The sequence below is a fragment of the Embiotoca jacksoni genome, unplaced genomic scaffold, assembly GCF_022577435.1.
Source record: "Embiotoca jacksoni isolate LCO1_2020_lvr unplaced genomic scaffold, fEmbJac1.0.p SCAF_26, whole genome shotgun sequence".
In the NCBI taxonomy this organism is placed as follows: Eukaryota; Metazoa; Chordata; class Actinopteri; family Embiotocidae; genus Embiotoca; species Embiotoca jacksoni.
This window is the reverse complement of record NW_027185377.1, coordinates 7016232-7037649: the sequence shown is the minus strand read 5'-3', so window position 1 is coordinate 7037649 and position 21418 is coordinate 7016232. Positions and strand designations below refer to the sequence as shown.

Here is a 21418-nt window from a genome sequence, read left to right as displayed (position 1 = left end):
CAAAGGTTAGTTTGCTTTTGTGAAGACGAAATAAGCATTAATTTCGGAGCCCCCGTTTCCCCCCTGTGGGACGACACACGGGCGGTTTGTCACAAGGCCACACATCACTGGTGGCAGGTTCGCTGTCTGATCGTTGCTCGCTGCTCACTGGACAACGGCAGGTCTTGATACTTTCTCTGTGGTTCACCCTGAGAGCACTCGCTCACCTTAATTGAATGCTAAGTGTGGGTCGTTGTGTTTGCTGGATCAAGTTTTGTTTATGAGGATAACAGGAAGGGATAAAGGAGTGCACAGAGGCAGCTGCTTGAGGAGGAGAGGTGTCATTGACGCAGCGGCTTTAAGCCTTCGGAGGCCTCCATTAACAGGCCCAGCAGGGAATATGTTTAAAGAGTCTTCGGTATGCAGCCGCTGAGTGGAGATGTGTAAAACTCCCACTGAATACTCAAGGGAATCTGCTTAGCGCTCGAAGATGGCTCTCAAATCTGAAGCGCTATCGAGAAAACAGGTGGGCTCTGACTAATTTCAGGAAATACAGAAACTCTCTATAGAAATAGTGGACAATCGGCCGTATCGAGGCCATCTCTCCATTTATTTCTCAAAATACACAAAAAAGTTCAGAGCTCCTCCCTCTGCTATTCATAAATTCAGCCAACGGCTCACACTATTTGAATTTTAAGCAGTTTGAATGAACAAGAATAAGAAGCACTTGAGATGAAATCCATCTCTCAAAGGGAATTCAAAGAAATTACTTCCCATATCAACAATAGAAATTACCTCACAATGTGCAATTGTCCTATCCACATATTCATGGAACCCTTTGGTGTTTTTATGGGGTAAGAGGGACTATTTAGCAGGTAATACAGCATTAATGTGGAGTAGAGGGAAAGAAAAAAAAGCTGTTTTAATGGAAGTGGCTTCTTGGCTCTGAATTTCGATGATGTGCACAATGCCCTTAAATCCCTTTCTTATTTGAGCCTGCTTTGCAGGTACTTTTGAGCCTTAATAGGATAAGTAGAGGACACAAAAGATTTCTATCTCTGAAGTCTTTCACTTCACTGAGAATCCCGATCTCTGGCAATGAGCACTTCATGAATCATTCATTTTTAATAGATTATGCAAATTCCAGGACATAAAATCAACAAGATCAATAACTGCAGGCGTTTTAATTGGCCCCTCGAAAAACATTTTAAGGATGTACATAATCTCCAGTTCTTTCCCCCGTAAAGACACAATTAATTTGAAATTGGATCTCGGCCTAAATACTGCAGATAATTTACTACTTTTTGCATGGCTTAAAATTCCTCTGGTGAGCTTATCGCTGGCAAGTAAACTGTAATACTCAGCCATTAGAGAGACCACACACCTGAATATCACCTATTATCCACACAGGCAGCCACTGAGGGAAAAACCAAGCAGAGGAGCCACTAACCAAATAGTAATTACCAAGTGGAAGTCAGAGCCATGTTTATCCCATTAGTTTGACCTCTGCACACTTTGTTCCTCTGCCTCCAGTGACACAACAGAGAAGGGCATGGAAGAAACTTATTTACTCATAGAAAAAAAAAAAAGAAGCAACTTTTCAGATGCAGACACACCACACACAACACACACACACACACACACACACTCATGCGCGCACATACGCATGCTGGAACACACTGCTATGCATACAATCCCATCTTTCTTCCCCTACATGTCTCTTTGCACCTGTAAAGCAAGTAAGGAGACCCCTTTTTCTGCAGGGACCATCTAAAATATCCCAGGTGCAAACAAAGCCGCCTGCAGAACCAGGCCTGCTTTCTACGGGGGCCTTCAGTGCACAAAGGACAAACACACACCTTTCTTCTCAGGAGGCCTGCCTTACAGGGGAAATCTACCTCCCACATATTAATGAGAAAAGGGCCCTTTCTTTTCTCATAAGACTGCTTGGCTATCATTTGAGAAGGAGGGCTGCTGCAATTTTCAATCACCCTGTCCTCCCCTCCCCCCACGCAGAACTCGTTGCCTTTGATGGCTGCTGCATAATTATATGAATTTTAATAAAAGCTCTGTATATTAATCTCGGGGCCCCCGACAGTCATCGTAAACTTTCAGTAAACTTAACCTTCTTCTTGGTAATAACGCTGCAACAACGCAGCAATATTTCAATTAGCCAGGCAGTCATTAACAGTGACAAGGAGAGGAGACAACTAAAGGGGAGAAACACAGAGAGAGAGAGAGAGAGAGAGAGACAGAGAGAGGGAGATAGGAGGGTGAAATAAATGATCATGGTGTTTAGAGTTAGGCGGCAGAAATGCCAGAGCGTATTTACCGAGGCACATTACTCGTGCTTTGAGACGCACAAACTGTCTCCTGGTGGACAAATCGCAGGAGCAACACAGCAGCAGCAACAGCAGCCAACGAGCACTCAGTCCTGCATGGTGGCCCCTTTTTCTTTTTTTCTTTTTTTTTTTCTCTTCTTTTTTTTTTTTTTCTTTTTTTCTTTCTCACAAGACCTTGCTCTGACACACAGTCATAGTTCTGATGTGCTGACACCCAAAGGTCCTTGTCCAGCGGTGACTGAACAGCTCTTCTCACCTCCCAATCTCTCTTATCGCCCTGCTTGCTCAGCAAAAAGCCAGACGGAGGACGGCTGCTAAGCTTTTATCGCAGTGTCGTACCACCTTTTCAGCTCAGAGTGAAATGGTATTAAAAAAGTCTTCACACTTAACTTTTTGGTTTTGCCTTTATTGTCACACATTTCAGTTGGTCTCTGTCAATTGCACAAGTATGTTTTTTTTTATCATCGTTTCTTTTACATTGCTCAAATCCCCTCAGCTGAAGCTGTGGCAGCATAAAGGCGTACTGTATGGCACTTGATCTTACCTACAGGGTAGCTTTGCGACACGCTGGGGCCCAGGTCTGGGTTGGCGCTAGAGGATAAACTGGGCTTGACTTCGTCCAGGCTGGAATTCAGGGCAGGGAGCGAGTACTCATTAGCCTGGGAAAAGGACAGTTGAATCATTACACAACCAAACAATACCAAGATGGAAATCCTCCTTTCTCCTCTGCCATTAAGCGCTCCACACAGGCCTGTGTGAGTATAAATTTGTATGAGAGCATTGTGTGTGTGTTCATGCTGCAGGGTGGCAGTTCAAGCATATCATGAATGTATTTTGGTATTGTCTGAGAGGAAGTGGGATTTTGAGATGAGTGAAAAGCCAAGGCGTCAGCTGGCCCTTTGTGCTTGACTGCAGTCCTACCCCTGATCAGCCAAGGGAGAAAGCAGTTCTGCTTTGTTACAGACACACCATGTGGCCCTGTTTGAGAAACACCATTCACCTTTTTTTTTTTCTTCTTTTTTTTTTTGCCTTTTTTTGCTTTTAATTTGGAGTCTAAACCACCTTTTAAGTTTCATTACCTCTTATCTCTGAATAGAATCACTTGTACAACTTGCACATTTTGTTACGTCAAATCCGTTTGAGGTTTTTCTCCTTGTTTGCATTCATAAGTTGGCTTAAAGGAATAGTTCACCCAAATCACACAAAAAGGAGCATTTTTAGCCCGAGCAGTATCGAGCGGTGCAAATGGCGACATACACATCTGAAACTTCCCTCTCAACACAGTTAGATGGAGGTGAAAGAAATGTGCGCTTCTTTCATTTTTCAGCAAACTCTGGACTTTTTAACATAAGAAAAAAACAGTTGGGCATTGTTTGGACATTTATATTACCAGTGCCTATACCCAATACCCAAGTTTTTTTCATTTTTTTTTTCATATCTTTAAATAAGAATAAGGTTTATATTTCATCAAAAAATAAATAAGCATAACAATTAATCTAACCAATTATTTGATGGCAACTTTCAGCAATTCAGAGTGTTTGATACCCAATATGTTTCACATAATGCAAAACTGTTCGTGACTTTTTTTTTTTTTTTTTTTTTTTTTTTTTTTTTTTTTTACAATAAACTTGTCTTTCCAGAAACTATTGTAGGTCCTAGTATCTGTTTAATCCATAGAATTCAGGGTTTTCAGGAACTATTTCATCCTTTGGAAGTATTTTTGGTTACAAAAATAAATATTGACATCAAATTCTGTTACTGTTTCTGGAAACCACAATCCAAATCCCATTCACTTCCGCTTCCACTGTATTGAGGTGGACGCAGGAATCTAAAAACAAAATAGGTCTACATGTAATTTGAGTGAACTGATCCTTTAACTTAAAAAAAGAGCACTCAGTAAGAAGAAAATGATCTCTTCCCAAACTTCCTCTTTAATCGTCATGTTTCCTTTTGTAAATATGCTTAAAAACACTGATGGCAGATGTTAGCAGTTTTTTTTTTTTCTTGTTTTTTTTTTTAATGAGATGAGACTTCCGGAGTCTGAGTGTTGACAATGTTTGTCCAAAGCCCAGTGTGAGTGGCTCAGTGGGCCGCGCTCCCACAGGGGGACGCCTGTGACCCCGCTCTTGTCTGCCACTATCACAGATAAACTCTAATTGTCTGCTACAACTGTTCACTGGCACAATGTCGGATGTTTTCCTCTATTCTCGCAGGCCTCAGACGCCAAACAGACGTTTTATCATGCAGATAAAGGGCAGGAGGGGGAAAACTGAAAAGATAGGTCTGAAAAGGATGACCAAATGGCTAGCAGAAGTGTGGGAGGGGTGAATCCATTGAGTTTTGCATCTCCAGAATGGCTTTTTAATGCCTCGCTACAGAACCCAGACACTGGCTAATAGGGCCACATTTTCCAGAGGAGAGAGAGGAGAAAAAAAAAAAACATGAGGCACCTATGAAAGGGAAAGTGCTCTGATTAATATTGCATTAAATTAAAGCTGATTTTCTGGACTGTTCCTGGCCTCCTTTTTTTTTTTTTTTTTTTCTTTCCTCACCCCCTTTTTCTAGCCTAACCCTTTTCCCTCTGCCTTTTAATACTCTCTCTGACGCTCTTTGTGATTGCAAGTCATTTCCAATTCGTTTTGGTATTGATCTTCCAGTAGAAATCAGTTTTGTAATTAGCTGCAAATTAGGCCCTCTTCTGGAGGTGAGGCCTGTCCCACTGATTTATCACCTGCGTAATTCGCCCCGATTGGAGAGAAATTAAAATGAACTCAATTAGGTGACTGCTTTTGCTTTATGGGTCCGACTTGTAGTTTGGTGGGAGAAATTAATAGTCTCTTGTTGTTTAATAGTATAATGAAAGTAAATAAAGGTTATCCATTGTAATAAGCCCAGAGCTTTTAATAAGCGGTGGTTTCTGGCTGTCGTTTTGGTGGAGGGGGTGGGGGGCTGGGAGGGGGGGGGGGGCTGTTTCCCAAATGCCTCTTAATTTTTGAAATGAGGATGGATGGCGGGAATGGTTTTAATATCAGGAATAGATGGAGGCTGTGTGCAACATTTCATACATCTATTTCATGAATACATGTTACAATAATGGCAGCTTTCAGGACCGCGTCAGTCGTAACACATCAAGATACGTGGCAGAAAATAAACAACAAAGGCACAAAGCAGCAGTTGAATAACACAGCAGAAATGAAGAAAAATCTAGTTATTGATTAATTTCATGTTGCTTTACTGTTATTCTCAATTACAAGGGGTTACAAGGAATGTGTTTTTCATCACAAAATCAATAATGTGTGGGAGTTTTTCCTCGTGATCCCTCCAGTATTATACATGCTGTAATCCAGTGCTTGGGCATCTCAGACGTTTGTTTAATTAGCTTTTGTTTCTGAATATGGTTCGGGAATATTTGTGACAGGGGTGTTTTTTTGTGTTTTTTGTGTGTGTGTGTGTGTGTGTGTGTGTGTGTGTGTGTGTGTTTGATTCAGCACTGCATGCTCAGTTTTTGTGTGAAGAGAAAAGCAATAGGTGGAGAGAGTTGTTGCGCTACTGACCTGTTCTGGTTTGATATGCTCCGTTGTAGAGAAGACGTCAGGGTACGAGGGGCGTTCAAAGACCCGGTCCAATGCCTCCAGCTGCTGCTGGGTGAAGGCATCTGCCCTCAGGTGTTTCCGTAAACTCTCCACACTACCCTGAGAATCACTGTGTGGGCCAGAACCATCTGAACCATCTACAAGAAGAAAGAGCAACATTCGAGACACTGACCCCGGGAAGCTGGCCTTAACGTCAAGCTATGCACTTTATATTCTCCTCATGTTTTTTTTTTTTTTTTCTTTTTTCTGTGCAACCTCTGTGGGGGATCTGAGGAGGACAGGAAGGGATGGAGTGCAGGGTTTTCTGCACCTTAATGGCTGTAGTCAGCCACTGGCTACATCACACAGGCTTTTTCCTGCACCCCTCCCCACCCCCCCACCCCCACCCCACACACACAGTATTAACACCATCATGATCTGAAAGCCCTCTGGTAATTGATGGATTACCGTCACTTGCAAATATATACATGTTGTGGCAAGCACGTGTACTAATGAAAGCAGCAGCTAGCCCATTATAGTGCCTTTTCATTTCACCCAGAGGATTTTTTTTTTTCTTCCTTCTTGCCTCCCCAAAAAGCCCCACTGATGTTCACTGAAATAAAGAGCAGCCTTTTTTTTTTTTTTTTAAAAAGCACAATTTCCTTCTCACAATTCAATACTGCTTTCATTCTCTGTGAGTGTGTGGTTCCATTTGCAAGCCGCGGCGGAGGACAAGAGGCTGAATAAAATTGTACAGTCTAGTTCAATCATCCTGCTCTCCAAACACGGGAATTTTCTCCCGACTCCTGACCTGATTACTCTTCAGTTGGGAGAAGGATGCCTTTGCTTTTCCCGTTGTTACTTGTGTGCGACGCTTCAAAACCTTTACAGACCATCCTTCCCTAGCGCCCTCTTTTCCTCCTCCTCTCCCCGCCGCCCCCACCTCTCCTGGCTGCAGTGGCTGGTGTCTGTAGGCCTCCTCCCCGGATCCCAGAAAGCTTCAGCTCCCTTACAAATCTGTCATTCTAAATTTGCGGCAGATTATGTTCTCCCCTCAGTGGGAGAGTGGTGATATATGATATGCAAGGCCGCTATTGATTGCCTGATCTGGTGGCAAGAGGGAGCTGAAATGAACTTGAAATGAACATCATGCCTCAACTCATTGTGCGTATAATACTCTACTTAATCCCACATTTTTCTCTGCCATGGAATTCAATTGATCAATCATGTCTGTGTGATAGTACCATTTGGGAGGGTTATTGCCATTCTATTCTGCTGCTTGACCTTTTTTTCACAGGCTGAGGCCAGAGGATGAACCCGACTCTCCAAAGAAGAGCTGTACAAGAGAGCGTGAGGAGGTGTATGTCTGAGCATGTGCAAGTGTGTGTAACCTGAAATTGTGCTAATAGCTGCAAAAATGTCCCAAGTTTGGAAATAATATCTTGGTTACTAGTGACTATTTTCACTGCACAAATAAATACATTAGGACACTTTTTTTTTTTTTTTTTTTTTACAAGGGATGCACGGATTTGGTTAGCCGTATAGTTATCTGGCCCAGCAGTGAGCTTATTAGGTGGATCAGGCAACAGAGTTTCGGCGTCCGTCACATTCATTTTGTCATGCAGAAATATAATTCCAAAGAACTACACAAAGTTAGGAAAAAAGATTTGCAATTTGCCAAGTCGACCTATCCGATTTGGGAGAGATGAGGTCGTAATTGGTGCGACTTTTACCCGTCAAAGTATCATCTAATACGCTTGAGACTGTTCTCGCAAGAAATACGACAGCCTCAGTCCTTTCAGCATTAAGATAACATTTACTTTCAGGTGACAAAGCTGTCAAGCAGTTGTAGTAACTGTGATGGCAGTGTGGAGGAAATCTGGTGATGTATTATAGAGTGACAAAGTCTGCATGGGAAGAAGACTGAGGTGGCTGGATGGGTCAACAAAACAAAACATTGGACTTTACCACGGGAGACTGTTTTTTTTGTTTTTTTTTGTTGTTTAAAATAGACCGGGTTTTTTTGCATGACCATGAACGTTGCATACAAGAGTGAGATGAGAAAATCCATACCATTCCCCGTCTGTTACGATTCATACGAGGCCACATTCAGGAGACAGTTAGCTCGGGAGAGCTAAAATTACAGTCGGAAGGTAAATGGCTTTAGCTTAGTAGAGCAAGGCTGGCAGGAGAAAACGGCGAGCCTGGTTTGTTCAAAGGTAAAAATTAAAAAAAAAGTCATGCAATATAGAGTATGTCATTTGTATATCTGCATAAAAACAGAAATACAGAAGCAGAAATCTGCTGCCTGTACTATTAATATTCGTAGGGCTAGGCCAGCAGAAGGAAACAACTAGCCTAGCTCTGTCCAAAGGTAAAAACTAACAAAGTAATACACTATACAGGATATCATTTTTTTTTTATTTATTTTTATCTATCCATAAATAGAAATACAGAAGCAGAAATTTCATCTTTTTTTTATTATTCTCAGCAAGAAAGTGAATATGTATATTTTCCAAAATATCAAATTATTCCTTGAAGAGCAACTGCTCCATGAGAAACGAACAACAGCTCTGATTTTGTTTTCCGTAGCCACAGTTTGGGACATTCAGGTGGAATATTCAGCATGTTTTCTGCACAACTCTCACCAACTACTACTTCTACTGCTGCATGTCACTTTATCAAACTCAATTGTTCTCTTTGCTACCAAAGCAAATAGAGTAATTAATTACTTTCCATCAGCCAGCCTGAGACACAGCACCTGATCAATACCCCCCCACCATATTTGTCATTCACCACTGTGGAATACACTTCCCACACACAAGACAAACCATCCTGGGTCAACCCACATGCTCTTCCTCCCACTCAGACTGAGGACAGTCCCATCTGCCCTCCCCACTACCGAGTCTCATCCGACAAATCAGCAGCGTTCGTGTTTTAATGAAGACGACTCTGGTGACATTTTGTTATGAAGCTATGTAATTATGATTCCTGAAGCGCAAATCAGGTTTATGCATCCTTAAATAGTTTCAAGACTGTCCTCCCAAAAAAAAAAAAAAAAAACGACAACGTCAGTTGTTTTGTCAAATGCCCCGAAACAACATTTGTTATGTGACAAAGCCCTTGAGTTAACGTGGAAATGACAACTCCATTGTATCAGCAGCGAAGGAGAAACAGAGTGATGTTATCACAGACGCAGAAAGCCTCAACAAAACATCAGACTTTAACACAGGAATCCAAGACTCTTTACTATAGTTAGTTGGTGTGTTTTAACCACGACCACGATCGTAAAGGTCCCCTAACCTCAACAAAGGAGATATTTTAACTCGAACCACAATTTTTCCCGAAACCTAACTGAGTCATTTTTGTATTTAAAGGCCATCTTGTACCACAGAGGTAAGCACCAGAGCGCTGGAGTGCAAGGAGACATGATATGCAGTATGATTCATATGAGCGATTTTTAGATTTATATTTTGTCTGTGCTCAAGATTAGAAAGAAAATGATGATTTTGCTATTTTCATTTAATAAATAGTGGCTGCATTTGACTAATTGTTGCATTAGTTGTTCGCCTGTACATGCCATTGTCAATCTAATTTTGTGCAAACCGCACCCACACAGTTCTGAAAAAATAAAGAAGTTGAGATTTTGATTGTGATTTTTTTGCTCATATTATCAGGGATAATATCATGTTATGAAGAAATACTTATGAAGTTTTTAGGGGATGTTAAGTGCACTTGACATCACAACAGGAAGTCAAGCCCGTTATTTGGACATTTCCAAATGTGCCCATTATGCAGCAGTGATAATAATCTTTGACCACAGTGGCTTTGTTGGTGCGTTACATGCTTGTCCCGCTCTGTGGTCATTTATTGATCATTGCTGGCATTGAGTGTATTCATCTTGACATCAGTCTGTATTAACACTCTGGTAACGAGGGAGTAGCCTCTATCAGATCAGATAACCAGCTCTATAAAGCAGACTCCTCTCTGCGGGTTTGGCACCCAGAGGTCACGACCCCTGGCAGGAGGCTTCAGCCAACGCAACTCTGGGACTGCAGTGAGTCTGAGCGACTGCCCTCCAAACAAAAACAGTACAATTATCATGAGTGAAGTGCAGTCGCGAGTGTGAGGAGCGGTTTTTCTGAAAGCTCGTTTCAAATGGAGGAAGGGAGCGATTTCAGAATAAAAGTTTGAACTCCTTAATGCAATGAAAATCGAGTTTCTAAATTCTTGTTCGAGGCATTGCGAGTTGAGCTGGCACCTTGAGGTCAGGAAAGCCCCCTTCAGATGAATGAGCTTTTACTGCACCCCACCCTCTCAACGTCCCCTTTCTCTTTTACTCCCACCCAGTGTGCTCCATGTTTAAATAACATGTCAACATACATATGCTCTCGTTCCCTTAACACATTGTTATGTATTTCACAATAATACACCTCTATAATTTCCCGCCTGATTCAATTCCTGGCTAAATGAAATCAAATTATAACTCATTTGCATCAAATTGGATGAACTCTGATGCAGTTTGGTTTTCTAATTGAATGTTTGGATTATGTAAACATAAATCAAAGACTGTCTTTGCGATGTAAAATGTTTGTTCTGCATCGCCAAAGATCTGTGAGCAGTGGTGAAAGGGAACGGACAATAAATTGCCGACCAGACTGATGTGAAATTTAATTAAAGATAGCTTTGGTAATCGATTAATTGAAAAATGGCCAAACATTCTTCCATTTTCTCTTGTTAATTTCACTGTAAATTAAAAAATTAGTCAGGGGCCTTCAGGAAAGCCATTTTTTTTTTTTTTTTTTTTTTTTTTTTTAGTATTATCTGACATTTCAGGGGACAAACGCAATCAGTTACCTGCAAAAAAAAAATTGTGATTACTCTTAAGATTCAGAGAGTTCGGAAAGGTGCGAGGTAACGCCACTTGCTGTTGGTTATTAATTTGTCGAGATGTTCCCGAGCTTTTAAAGGCTTTATTAATCTAATTTGGAGGTTGCACTTCGGTGCTGACATTTTGCTGCGCTCCGAGTTCCTGTGTTGATTCTTCCTCTCCCCCAAAACAGATGCTGATACACAGAGCAGGGTGTGACGGCGGCCCGCTCCATCACTCATCTCCATCCACACGCATCGGTTCAGTCCTCATGACACTCAGAGATGAGAAATAATTAATTCAACAGCTACTGAAGCACAGAATCACATCCATTCTGACTGCCACTGGCTATTGTTGTTGGCTTTTGAAATATATGATGATCATCTTATCACCAAATTTCTCTCTTGGTATTTCTCTCATAAATCAAAAAGAAAGCCTGACAAAAAGCAAGAAAGCATTCAGAATGGCTGAAATTAAGAATCGTCTGCTGGTCTGATTGTGCAATTTGTGAGTCGCTTTGAAAGGACGTGTGATACGACTTTGAAAGACCGGACACACTTCATGGACACTGTGTGCTATCAACAGACCTCCAAGCTGTCTGCTCAGTTCGATTCTGCTCCATCACACATTCGCTAATAACGTAAAGAATGAAAAACATCCGCGAAAGCAAATTTGTACTTAAATGTTCAGATACTGTTTTTATTTCACTCCGGGAGAAGCAGTTTACGCTGCTCCTTTGTCTTTTCTGAAGTGTCAGAAGCAGTGGGGGTGGTGGAGCTGGGATGCAGGGGTGAGGCAGGCGGGTGGTGGGCTACTTGGATGTTAATCTGTGAGGTAATAGCTTTTCTCTGCAGAATTGCAAATTCTAATATATGTCAATTTGTAAAACGTGCGGACAGCCGTGGTCACCAAAGACACCATCTCCTGGGGTATCGCTCTCCCTCCCTCCCTCCCTCCCTCTCTCTCTCTCTCGCTCTCTCTCTGTCCGTCTGCAACAATGGCTGCCAAGTGTAACATGCTACTTTTAATTTGCAATAACACGTGACAATAGCAGATTAATGGCTCTTATGACACCTGTGTCCCTGAAGCTCCTCTCGCCGAGACCCAGTGTACATAACGTGTGTCACACTACATTATCTCTACATCCCTCCTGTAATGGGGGACCCTTTTTTAAGGGCAGTGCTGACTTGGAAACTTAGGAGCTGTCTGTCTGCTTGGCAGAGAGCCACAGCTACTGCCTAAAACAAATACTCTGGGCTACACAGCCAAACCATTTCAGCGGGGCTTGTGTTGCACACCGCCTCCCCTTTCCTAACCCTTCCCCTCCTTTCCTTCTCTCGTTTTTTTTTTTTTCTTCATGTTTTCAACCCTCGATAATGGCTGCTTGTGCCATAATAATCATGAGGCTTACCAAGTTAAATAGGGCTCAGGCAGGCTACTGTGCTGTGAGGAAATTTAATCCAAGCATTAACTGACTATAGACTACTGCCTACTGAGCGAAGGAAAATATGTCTGAATAGCAAACAAGGCATCACTGAAACACACACACACAAAAAAAAAATCAGCTTTCAACCCAAAACAACACTGAAACACTGAAATCAAATGTACATGTGAAGATATAATATCCTTGTTTTGTAAGAAAAAAGATCAACCAGCAGATTTACGCTTATAGCATTTGATCATTTCCATACACACGTCTTAAAAATCGACTTAATGTCGTATTTTTTTTTTTCGATTTAAAAGTTACAAAAAGTGGACGCAAAGCATGCTGTGATGATTTAATGTCAACAATTCTCCCCAACAAATAATACCACATGACAATATAGGGATCCATACGCCACAGGGAAAGGCAGACTGGAGCTGCAGCCTAAATTTCAACATAAAAGTACTCTATTTACGCAGTGACTCTCATGTTCAACCAAAATTATAACTGTAAACACCTTAGCTAGCATGAATTTAGCTAAAGCCCTGCTTCGATGGACATTTTGACTTGGCAGTAGCAAAATCTTTAAATTCAGGTGCTTTTATTTGGCAAAGTGCACTTTAAGAGAAGACAGCAACAGAACAATGGTGTCTACAGGGTAACATCGTATGTAATATACTATTTTTACAAACTGTGGCTTGAGGCAAGACATTGCTTTTGCAGCCGTGTGTGTGTGTGTGTGTGCGTGTGTGTGTGTGCGCGTGTACGTGCGTGCGTGCACGTGTGCCTGTGCGCCCGTGTGTGCGTGTGGCCGGCCAAGGCCTGAGGTTTATGTTTTGGAAAGATAAAGTATCCGTGACCCCGTGGTTCCAGGTAGGCACCAGCTGGCCGTTGAGAGAGAGTATATAAGAACCAAAGCTCTCCCCCGTCACTCTCAGTACAAGTCCTACCCTGACGCAAACACACACACGCACACACACGCACACACTAGCGCGCGCACGCACGCACACACTCTCACACACAGCTTTCTTCTCTTTCATCGTAATGCCGGCCGAGCACCTAAATCACAGAAATGGCAGCACATCAGGGGAATCATTTGAGACTGAATAGCCGTAGAAACATGGTGCTGTCACCTGGAAGACCTCCACAAAACAGGCCAGCTCTCCTTCTCTCTCACACACACACACACACACACACACACACACACACACACACACACCTTACTCCTCTCCGTGCCCTTTAATACCTCTTTGCCCTTCAGTAGCAATCTGCATAGAAATGTGTGCATTCTATCATTCAGTGACTAGACATTACACCCTTGCTAATATGAGAGGTCCTCGGAACGACTGAAAATGAACCCTTGAAAATACCAGACGTTTGCATTATGCCTCCGCGATAGCATCTCTTACAGGGAAAGACTTGATTATGTCATTTGCCATGTCCACGTCATGCTGGTTTTTATATCTTTGCCAGGAAATCTACCTCTGACAGGTCATTAGTCATCCCTCCCTCCCCGCACGCACATAAAACATCAATTGCACTCAATATCCCGCAAACCCCTGTGCTTCTCAACAAACGCCAGAACAAAGAAGACGCTATGTAAACTGCTGCCGTGCTCTGATTAGCTCTCATTCCAGCGCACTGCAGAAATAAGGCACTCATTCCCCACCCTGTTTGAGATAACTGCCCCTTTTCAGCAGCCACATCATCCCTCCGTACCCAACACACGCCTTGTAACATGACTGCATCTGTTTAGCTATTCTCATCAGCTTCTTATGTAGTGACATTAAGGCAGCCTATTGCTTACAGAACCAATAATCTATATCGCCTCAGGCCCCCTTATATCCACTAACCTACGACTTCAACAGCACAAGTGGAGACACTTTTGTTGGGGGAGAGGGAGAAAAAAAAAAAGAAGCCCTCCACAGAGCTATAGCGGCTTTCTTGACTGACCTGGGTGGTTGGCTACATCATCTTGACATGTAATTATCTAAAGCCCTTTAATCACTTCCATAAAGATTAATTGCAGGAGACAACAGCGGAGGTCGTGTCTTCAAATCAAAAGACTCCTTGGCAGGTTGACACAGCAGTGTAACAGAGTTCAGACTTAGGTGTTTTATAAGGGTCATCTACTGGAACTGAAGCAGGTTTTAATGCTGTAATTGCAAGTTCAGCAAAGAGGGTTTTTATAGCATAAAGCTGCAAAGAACTCCTTTTTTTTTTTTTTTTTAAAGTATTTTATCCTGAGCTTGTTTTTTTTGTGTGGTTCAAAACAGAAAAACTTTCTTACCGTCATCTCTTTTCCTCTTTTCACCGTTGGACCGTGGAATACCCAGAATCCCATTGATGGAGTAGGATCCTGCAGGGTCGTTGGAGGCGCTGGTTACAGGTGGAGAGGCTGTGCTTGGTACTAGGAAAAAAAACAGGGTAAAAAAAAAAAAAATCAACAACCTGATAGTAGTTTTATAAATAATACATGCATGTGTGCTGAATCCTCCTGCTGGTGCTGATGTTGAGAGCTGTAGTATTACCAATTGTGTGGCCTGGCGTTGACAGAGATGTCCCATCAGGAGATGGATGGAAAGGCTGCTGGACTTTTGTTCGGATGATCCTGAGGGACAAAGGAAAATCAGGTGTCACCGGAGCTTTTTCTACGACCTGAAGATTTCACATGCTGCCCCTAATTTAAGTATCCTGCTCGATCGCGGCAGATATCGCAGGATTAAGATCTCAAATTGACCTCGTACGCGAGAGGGGATCTGGTCAGTGGTTCTACCTTAAAGGTGAGGTCTGGAGAAAAGTCTTCATTGCACTTTTGGTCTGAGTGATCTTGCAAACAAAGCATGAAATCACATCAATTCACCTCAATGATCAGCTTCACTGATTCTACCTGGCCCACACTAATCAGCTCTCTCCCTCTCCCCCCCACTGTGGAAGGGCTTTCACAGAGGGCCGATCGCAAACCCTTATAGCAGCCCTTTGCTTCCCAGATCAAACATCTCTCTAGAACCAGCGGCCCCCATGTGCCAATGCGGATGAGGTTGTATTGATCGGGGCTTGGGGAGAAAAAGTTGGGGATTAGTCACACGGGCAAACAGATGCAAATAGAAAGCTATAAATTATATGTGACAGGAAAGCAATAGTTCCTTATTGCCTTGCACAAGCTTACGCCAGCATTAGATTCCTTTAATCTGAATGGCACTTGGGGAGAAAGGGAGCCGTCACAATAATTTGTAAACTTTAAAACTATTCATCATGTATGCCACGAGAGCTATTTAAGAGCACGAGAAAAAGAGGGTCGGGTGTGGACCATGCAGCCTTTTAGATTCAGATTTTTCTTCTTTTGTTCTTATCGCGTTGCATATTTTACTTAAGCTGAATGAAAATATTTTCTCACTCAGATGAAACTGAACAATATGCAGCACTCGGGTCATAATTCTGCCCCCCCCCCCCCCCCCCCCAAATTTAAAAAAAATAAAAATAAAAATATTACTCTCCTTTTATTTTTGTTATCCTGAAAACGCATCGGATCTTCTGGATATTGATGTTACTGAAAGAGCCAGAAGGCTTCAGAGAAATAGATCTGACACTGTCACACATAAAACACACAAAAGAAAACTCCCCTTGGAGCCAAAGCTACCTAACAACAAGCCTTCCCAGAGAGCGCATATTGATGTTTTAATTTTTTTCACTTCTCCCCATAACAGTTATTCGACCCCTTGACTTGTGTGTGCTACATAAATTCAAAGACTTTATTTGGTATCCATGTTCTTGATATTGAATAAGCAATTTGGGAGAATGAATTAATGACCTGGTTGTTGCCGAAAATCCCCTGAAGAGATATTAAAATTGCTTTACTTCTGAATCAATAATATCGAACGCCATTGAGGACCCTTTTTTTTTTTTATGTCTAGCAGCAAGGTAGCGTTATACTTGTTGGTCGTGGTGGCCCTGACGCGCAGTACAACACTATCTCTGTAGCATTTAATAATGCATGCAGGGGAAAGGTGTTTAAATCGAGCATCCTCTTTTGTCAACAGTCCTGAGGTCAGACTGTCTGCCACAGAAACCCACAACTGGCCCCAGTCAGAACCATCCAACTGGAAAAGACTTTGGCTCCAGTTTTTAGTGCTTATTTTTTCTGGGTCTTAACTGGGAAAGCCCTGTTTAGTCACCTGGAGTAAAAACTTCTCTTCTTATTTATTTTTTTAAAGACAAAAATTCACTGTTATTTTAAAAAAATTTTTTTTTAGATGATCTTCAACCAAGTTTTGTGATTGAACCACCAACAATGTTTTCATAAATTTTTAACGGACTGCTCCTTTACAAACTCAAACATATCGAAATATTTAAGCAGGAGCTGAACCAAAACAAATGCTTGTGTCGTCTCGTGTGAATGCTCCATTGTGTAAGTGTGTATGTGTGTGTGGCACTGCAGACTGAATTCTTACATTTCTTCTACTAAAAGAAATATTCAGCATTAAGCCATAATAGAAATTCAAAGTAGCTCTCATATTTGGCTGATAGAATTACAGCTCTTTGTGTTCACTATTTAATTTCCCATATAAACAAAGACACATAAGGCTCCCCCTCCTCCCCGCCCCCCCAAAAGCTTCCTTCCAAAATAGAAAGCTTTAATTGGAATTGAAAAACTTTATAGGGCTCTTTTAATGATATTAATGTACATTTTGAATTTATCACATACATGTGTCTGAGCCTCCTTAAATAGGGCTTTTTAAGCAGCCACGAAGCATGAAATGAATTTTCTTCAGCCTTTTCTCTATTTAAAAGATGTCTTGTGTGGAGCTGTCCACGCTCTCCCATCAGCTCATTAAAATGTAATGCTGATGCTGGCTCTATGGAACAGTGCCTCTTAACCAAAGTTCATCACCAGGGATCTCTGGTGGTGGTGGTGGTGGGAGGGTGAGGAGGGGGTGAGATGGTAGAGGGGGTGTCCTGGGTCCTCCTGTAGCTGCCATTCTCAAACTATTTCCACTGTTAACGATTTTGTTGTTGTTGTTGTTGTTGAAAATTGCAGATTTTAGCCTGAAAAGGCTATTTGACCTGAAAACATAGTCATAAAATAAGCGTTTTAATGCCATAATCAAGGCCAAATTTACACTGCAATTTTATGCATCATCATAACGTTACATCAATATTAATTACAGCAAGATATCATCTTGAATTTTGATGCAAGGATTTAAATCTGAAGCCTTTTGATCACCATCAGAACCACCATAAATGATCATTTCTGACCCTCACTTTATGCAACATTTTTACAAAAAGATCATCCAGCAGACAAAGCCAGCGTGGCTCTCTGTGCAGCAGCTCCATTAGATGTGCTAAAGAAAATTGGCCTGCTTTATAGCGCCACGGGATCTGGTCACCGAATATTGATCGGTTTTCATCTCGACAGATTCACTCAGTCCTGGATGTACTGCTGATTGTTGAGGGAGTTTGGTCTGAAAGATTGAATTGCACCTCTGAGACCGCAGACAGCCTCGGCGTGGCGGGCAGCAGCAGCAAAGTTGGTCAAACAATATTCTGTTGTGGGTGGCGCGCTTACAGCACAGATACACGGTGATGAATGATTTTCAATTTGCGCTCTTGCCGGCCCTCTTCATTAAAGTGTTTACATCCGGCGGCCCGTTGTTCAGCCACATTCACAAAAGGGAAAAAAAAATAAAATAAAAAAAAATAAGCATAATATCTGCATTTCTTGTTTAATTAGAATTTATATTTTCCCTACCTGTTTATGGATGAGACGCTGGGAACTGTGTCGTTGTCGCAGACGCCCTCTGCCAACAGTCTGTCTCTGATCTCCCAGGCAAACATGGTTGGGTTTTGTCTCTTGTAGTCTGCGATTTTTTCCACGACCTTTGGCGTGGCTACTTTAGGTTTAGACCCACCAATCACCCCTGGTTTGATGCTCCCAGTCTCGTAGTATCTGCAAAAATAGTATTCCCAAATGAGGCGGTGACAGCTTGCAATATTTAAGAATAAAACACCCCAGAAATGGTTGTTCAAACTCAGTACAAGTTGTAAAGAGTTATTGCAACTGAAAAACAGTTTTGTTTTTTTTTTTTTTTTTTTTTTTTTAAACAAAGTGTCAGACAGTCTTAACTTTTTTCAGCAAACATCAAACATGGGGATTTTAGTGTGGTAATTACTGTACTTCAGGTATTCCTAGCATATTAGAGAAAATAAAACTTCCCATAAAAAAAAAAACACGTTAACGTGCAGGAAAACGCAAGAAGTTTTTAATGCCCATTACGCACACAACTCGTACTAACTCGACTAATATTTAAAAGTATTGTTCATCTAAATTTCAGGATGACTAAAATATAACTCACCCTATTTAAAAAAAAAAAATTAAGACTGAGCTCTGTCTACATCTCTTTACAGTTTCCGTTTTGGTGCCACTTCCTCCGTTGGCCGGACAGTTTGCCCCTTACCTGCCCAGGATCTTGCTGACGCAGCCGTGGCTGACCCGCAGCTGTCTGGAGATGTCGCAGGGCCGGACGCCTTGGTGGGCCAGCTCCACTATCCGCTGCCTCACCACGTCCGGGAGGGGTCTGCCGTTCACAAACACCCCGCCGAGCTGGTTCACACCTCCGTGCCCTACGTGGGATACAACAGCAGCACACACAGACGTAACATTACATAAGGTCGTAAGAGAGAGGAAGACGCAGGTGAGCGTTTCTTTCTTTTTGGATTTTTTTTTTTTTTTTTTGAAATTTATTTATTTATTTTTTTAATATAGCCTATCAGGGAGACAAAAATCAAGGAAAACAGCATATTTGATACAATTGAGCTCACTCCTTGTTTATATGGAGCAGGTTGACTCACATGCATTAATATTATTATGGATAAAGCTTTAATGATGCATGCAATGCTGCACATAACATTTCTGTTTAAAAATAACCTATTTCTTTCCTTAAAAAAAATAAAATAACACAGCCACTATTGAGGTGCCTTTTTGTGGTTTCTAAATAGGCCTACATCACAATGACATAATATAATATGTTGCAGACATCAGCTATTACTCTAAATAATTATAGTAGTCAAAGAAGTGTTGTTGATTTAAGAGCAAAAAAAACAAAAGTAAGCCTACTATCCAGATACATGTTTTGTTTTTTTGTTTTTTTTTTAATATGTAGGTTTTAATATTTATGTTTATTCATTTATTTCCATGAGACAGACATGGACACTGCAGCTGAAAATGTATCTTATTTTTTAATGGTTTTGAGCATGATGGTTGGTCTGTTTTTTCCTCCCTCTGAGTTGAAAACAAAACAATTTATCCTCAATATTTATATTAAATGAACATTATTTTATAAAATATCTGTATAATCATATTTTTTTTAGTTAAAAATCAAATACATTAAAGTGCAGAGCCCTGAAATATTCAGCATGTAAATGTATATATGTTTAATATTCTTGTATTTGTTACACTATAATTAGGCTTGTGCTCCTTAAATTCAACCTACACTCACCCATCAGCCTGTGAGTTTTATTCATATTAAATTGCTTTTGCCTGGAATTAATAATAATTAAAAAAAAAATTAATATATATTGGAGTTTAAAGTTTCTCAGTCAAAACATGGACGTGAAATTTTCTCAGCAGCTCCAAGGTTCATGTTGGCTATTAAGTTACAACCTCCTTCATTTTCCCTCTGCATGGTAATTTTAAATAATTGAACGAGCTTTGATTACTCATATTACATATTATTTAGTAAATGAAGAGGATATCAATTATTCACACACATTCGCCAAATTACAAGTAAACCACACTGTATGTGGACTGAAGTTGGACCTCCACAGCTTGCTGTTAGTTGGATAATTTGAATAATAGATGTGTAACTAATGTGTCCTGACTTATTAGCCCCCCCCCCCCCCCCACACACACACACACACGCATGTGTACACTCACTCACGCACGCACGCTGCGCGGGAAGCTATACACGTGTAAATTACAGAGTACCTGGCAACGCATTTTCTTTGTTTACAAGTTTAATTTCTGCACATTGCTGCATCGTGTGCAGCAGATCGGTTCTGATATGTGAAGTACAATTTACCAGGTTTAAAATGAAACATGTAAGATGAGGTGTGATATATATATATACATATATATATATATATATAAGGAGATTATTTATTCCACTCTCACTCTTGTTTCCGCGTTTGGCTCTGTTTGTCACTTATGCGCAAAGACGCTAGTTTGCGCATAAAAATTGCTCTGCTTTCTGCTGCGAGGCTTTCTAATGTGCAGGGGGAAAAAAACAAAACATTTCCTCCTGGTATTTTTTTTTATTATTATTTTTTTTTTTATCCGCGTGCATGCGAAAGCTGCAGCGGCAAAGAAACTCGGGTTGTGCTACTTACGGTGCATCGCTGTGAAGGGGTCTGCTTTGCAGTGAATATCCATTGGATAGCAAAGGAAAGAGAGGTAATCAACTGAAGTCGCCGTTTCGCCTTCCTATCAAGGATGAAAATGTGAAGAAAAAAAGGTGATTCTACTCGATGGAGGGACTTAGTTGCCCCCTCCACCTCTGCTGCAGCAGCCGATCGGATGGCAACTTCTTCCCCCCAAAGTTGCCCCTCTTGTCTTTTAACAGTCCGGTCCGGCAGCGGAGGTCTGGCAGGTGCGCAGCATGACCGAAGGCTGGTTTTCAGTGAAGCGACCTGTGTTCAGTTTATCGGTATTTTTCAAAGCCTGGGGTGACCAGAGGTAATTCTCACAGCATGCCAGCGAGCAAACGGGGTCTCTCGCTTTCTTTCTTTTTCTTTTTTTTCTTTCTTTCTTTCTCTCTTTCTTTCTTTCTTTGTTTTTTTTTTCTTTCTTTTTCAAAAACGAAACGGTCAGGTTCCAGCAGTGCAGGGCCCCGGTATCTCCTCAGTCCTGGTGGCCTGGATTCACGCGTCAGCACGGCGGAGAAACGTGCACACACACATCGGGGTTCGTGTCTGGCGCTGGGATGCGTTAGGCTGGATCTTTGGGGCTGGGAATGAAGCCTCTCTCTGTGTCTGTGGTTCTAAAAGCTGCAACCCTCCCCTCCTTTCCCCCCCTCCTCCCCCCCCCCTCTGCAGACCCCCCCTTTTGCTTATATGGATGACTTGTCAGACAAAGGCAATAGATGCCAACACTTTGTGATTCGCCAACGCAAAAAGAAAAAAAAAAAAAACCAAAAAAAAAAAACGGGGGTCCAAATGAGGAGGTCTCTGGGTCTGA

The 21418-nt window shown here is 41.6% G+C and overlaps 1 protein-coding gene across 2 annotated transcripts in view; it reads right to left on the bottom strand.

The window, feature by feature from the left end:
* Positions 1-21007, bottom strand: part of LOC138204861 (paired box protein Pax-2a-like) — a 29861-nt gene extending 8854 nt beyond the window's left edge. For both annotated transcript variants that reach the window (XM_069160421.1, XM_069160420.1), the window contains exons 1-7: positions 20572-21007; positions 18642-18807; positions 17936-18133; positions 14718-14797; positions 14477-14596; positions 5876-6051; positions 2866-2980 (exon numbers count right to left, since the gene is read on the bottom strand). In XM_069160421.1, coding sequence (XP_069016522.1) covers positions 2866-2980; positions 5876-6051; positions 14477-14596; positions 14718-14797; positions 17936-18133; positions 18642-18807; positions 20572-20614 — 898 coding nt within the window. In that variant the 5' untranslated portion in view covers positions 20615-21007. The remainder of the gene's footprint in view (positions 1-2865; positions 2981-5875; positions 6052-14476; positions 14597-14717; positions 14798-17935; positions 18134-18641; positions 18808-20571) is intronic.
* Between the last annotated feature and the right edge of the window lie 411 nt (positions 21008-21418).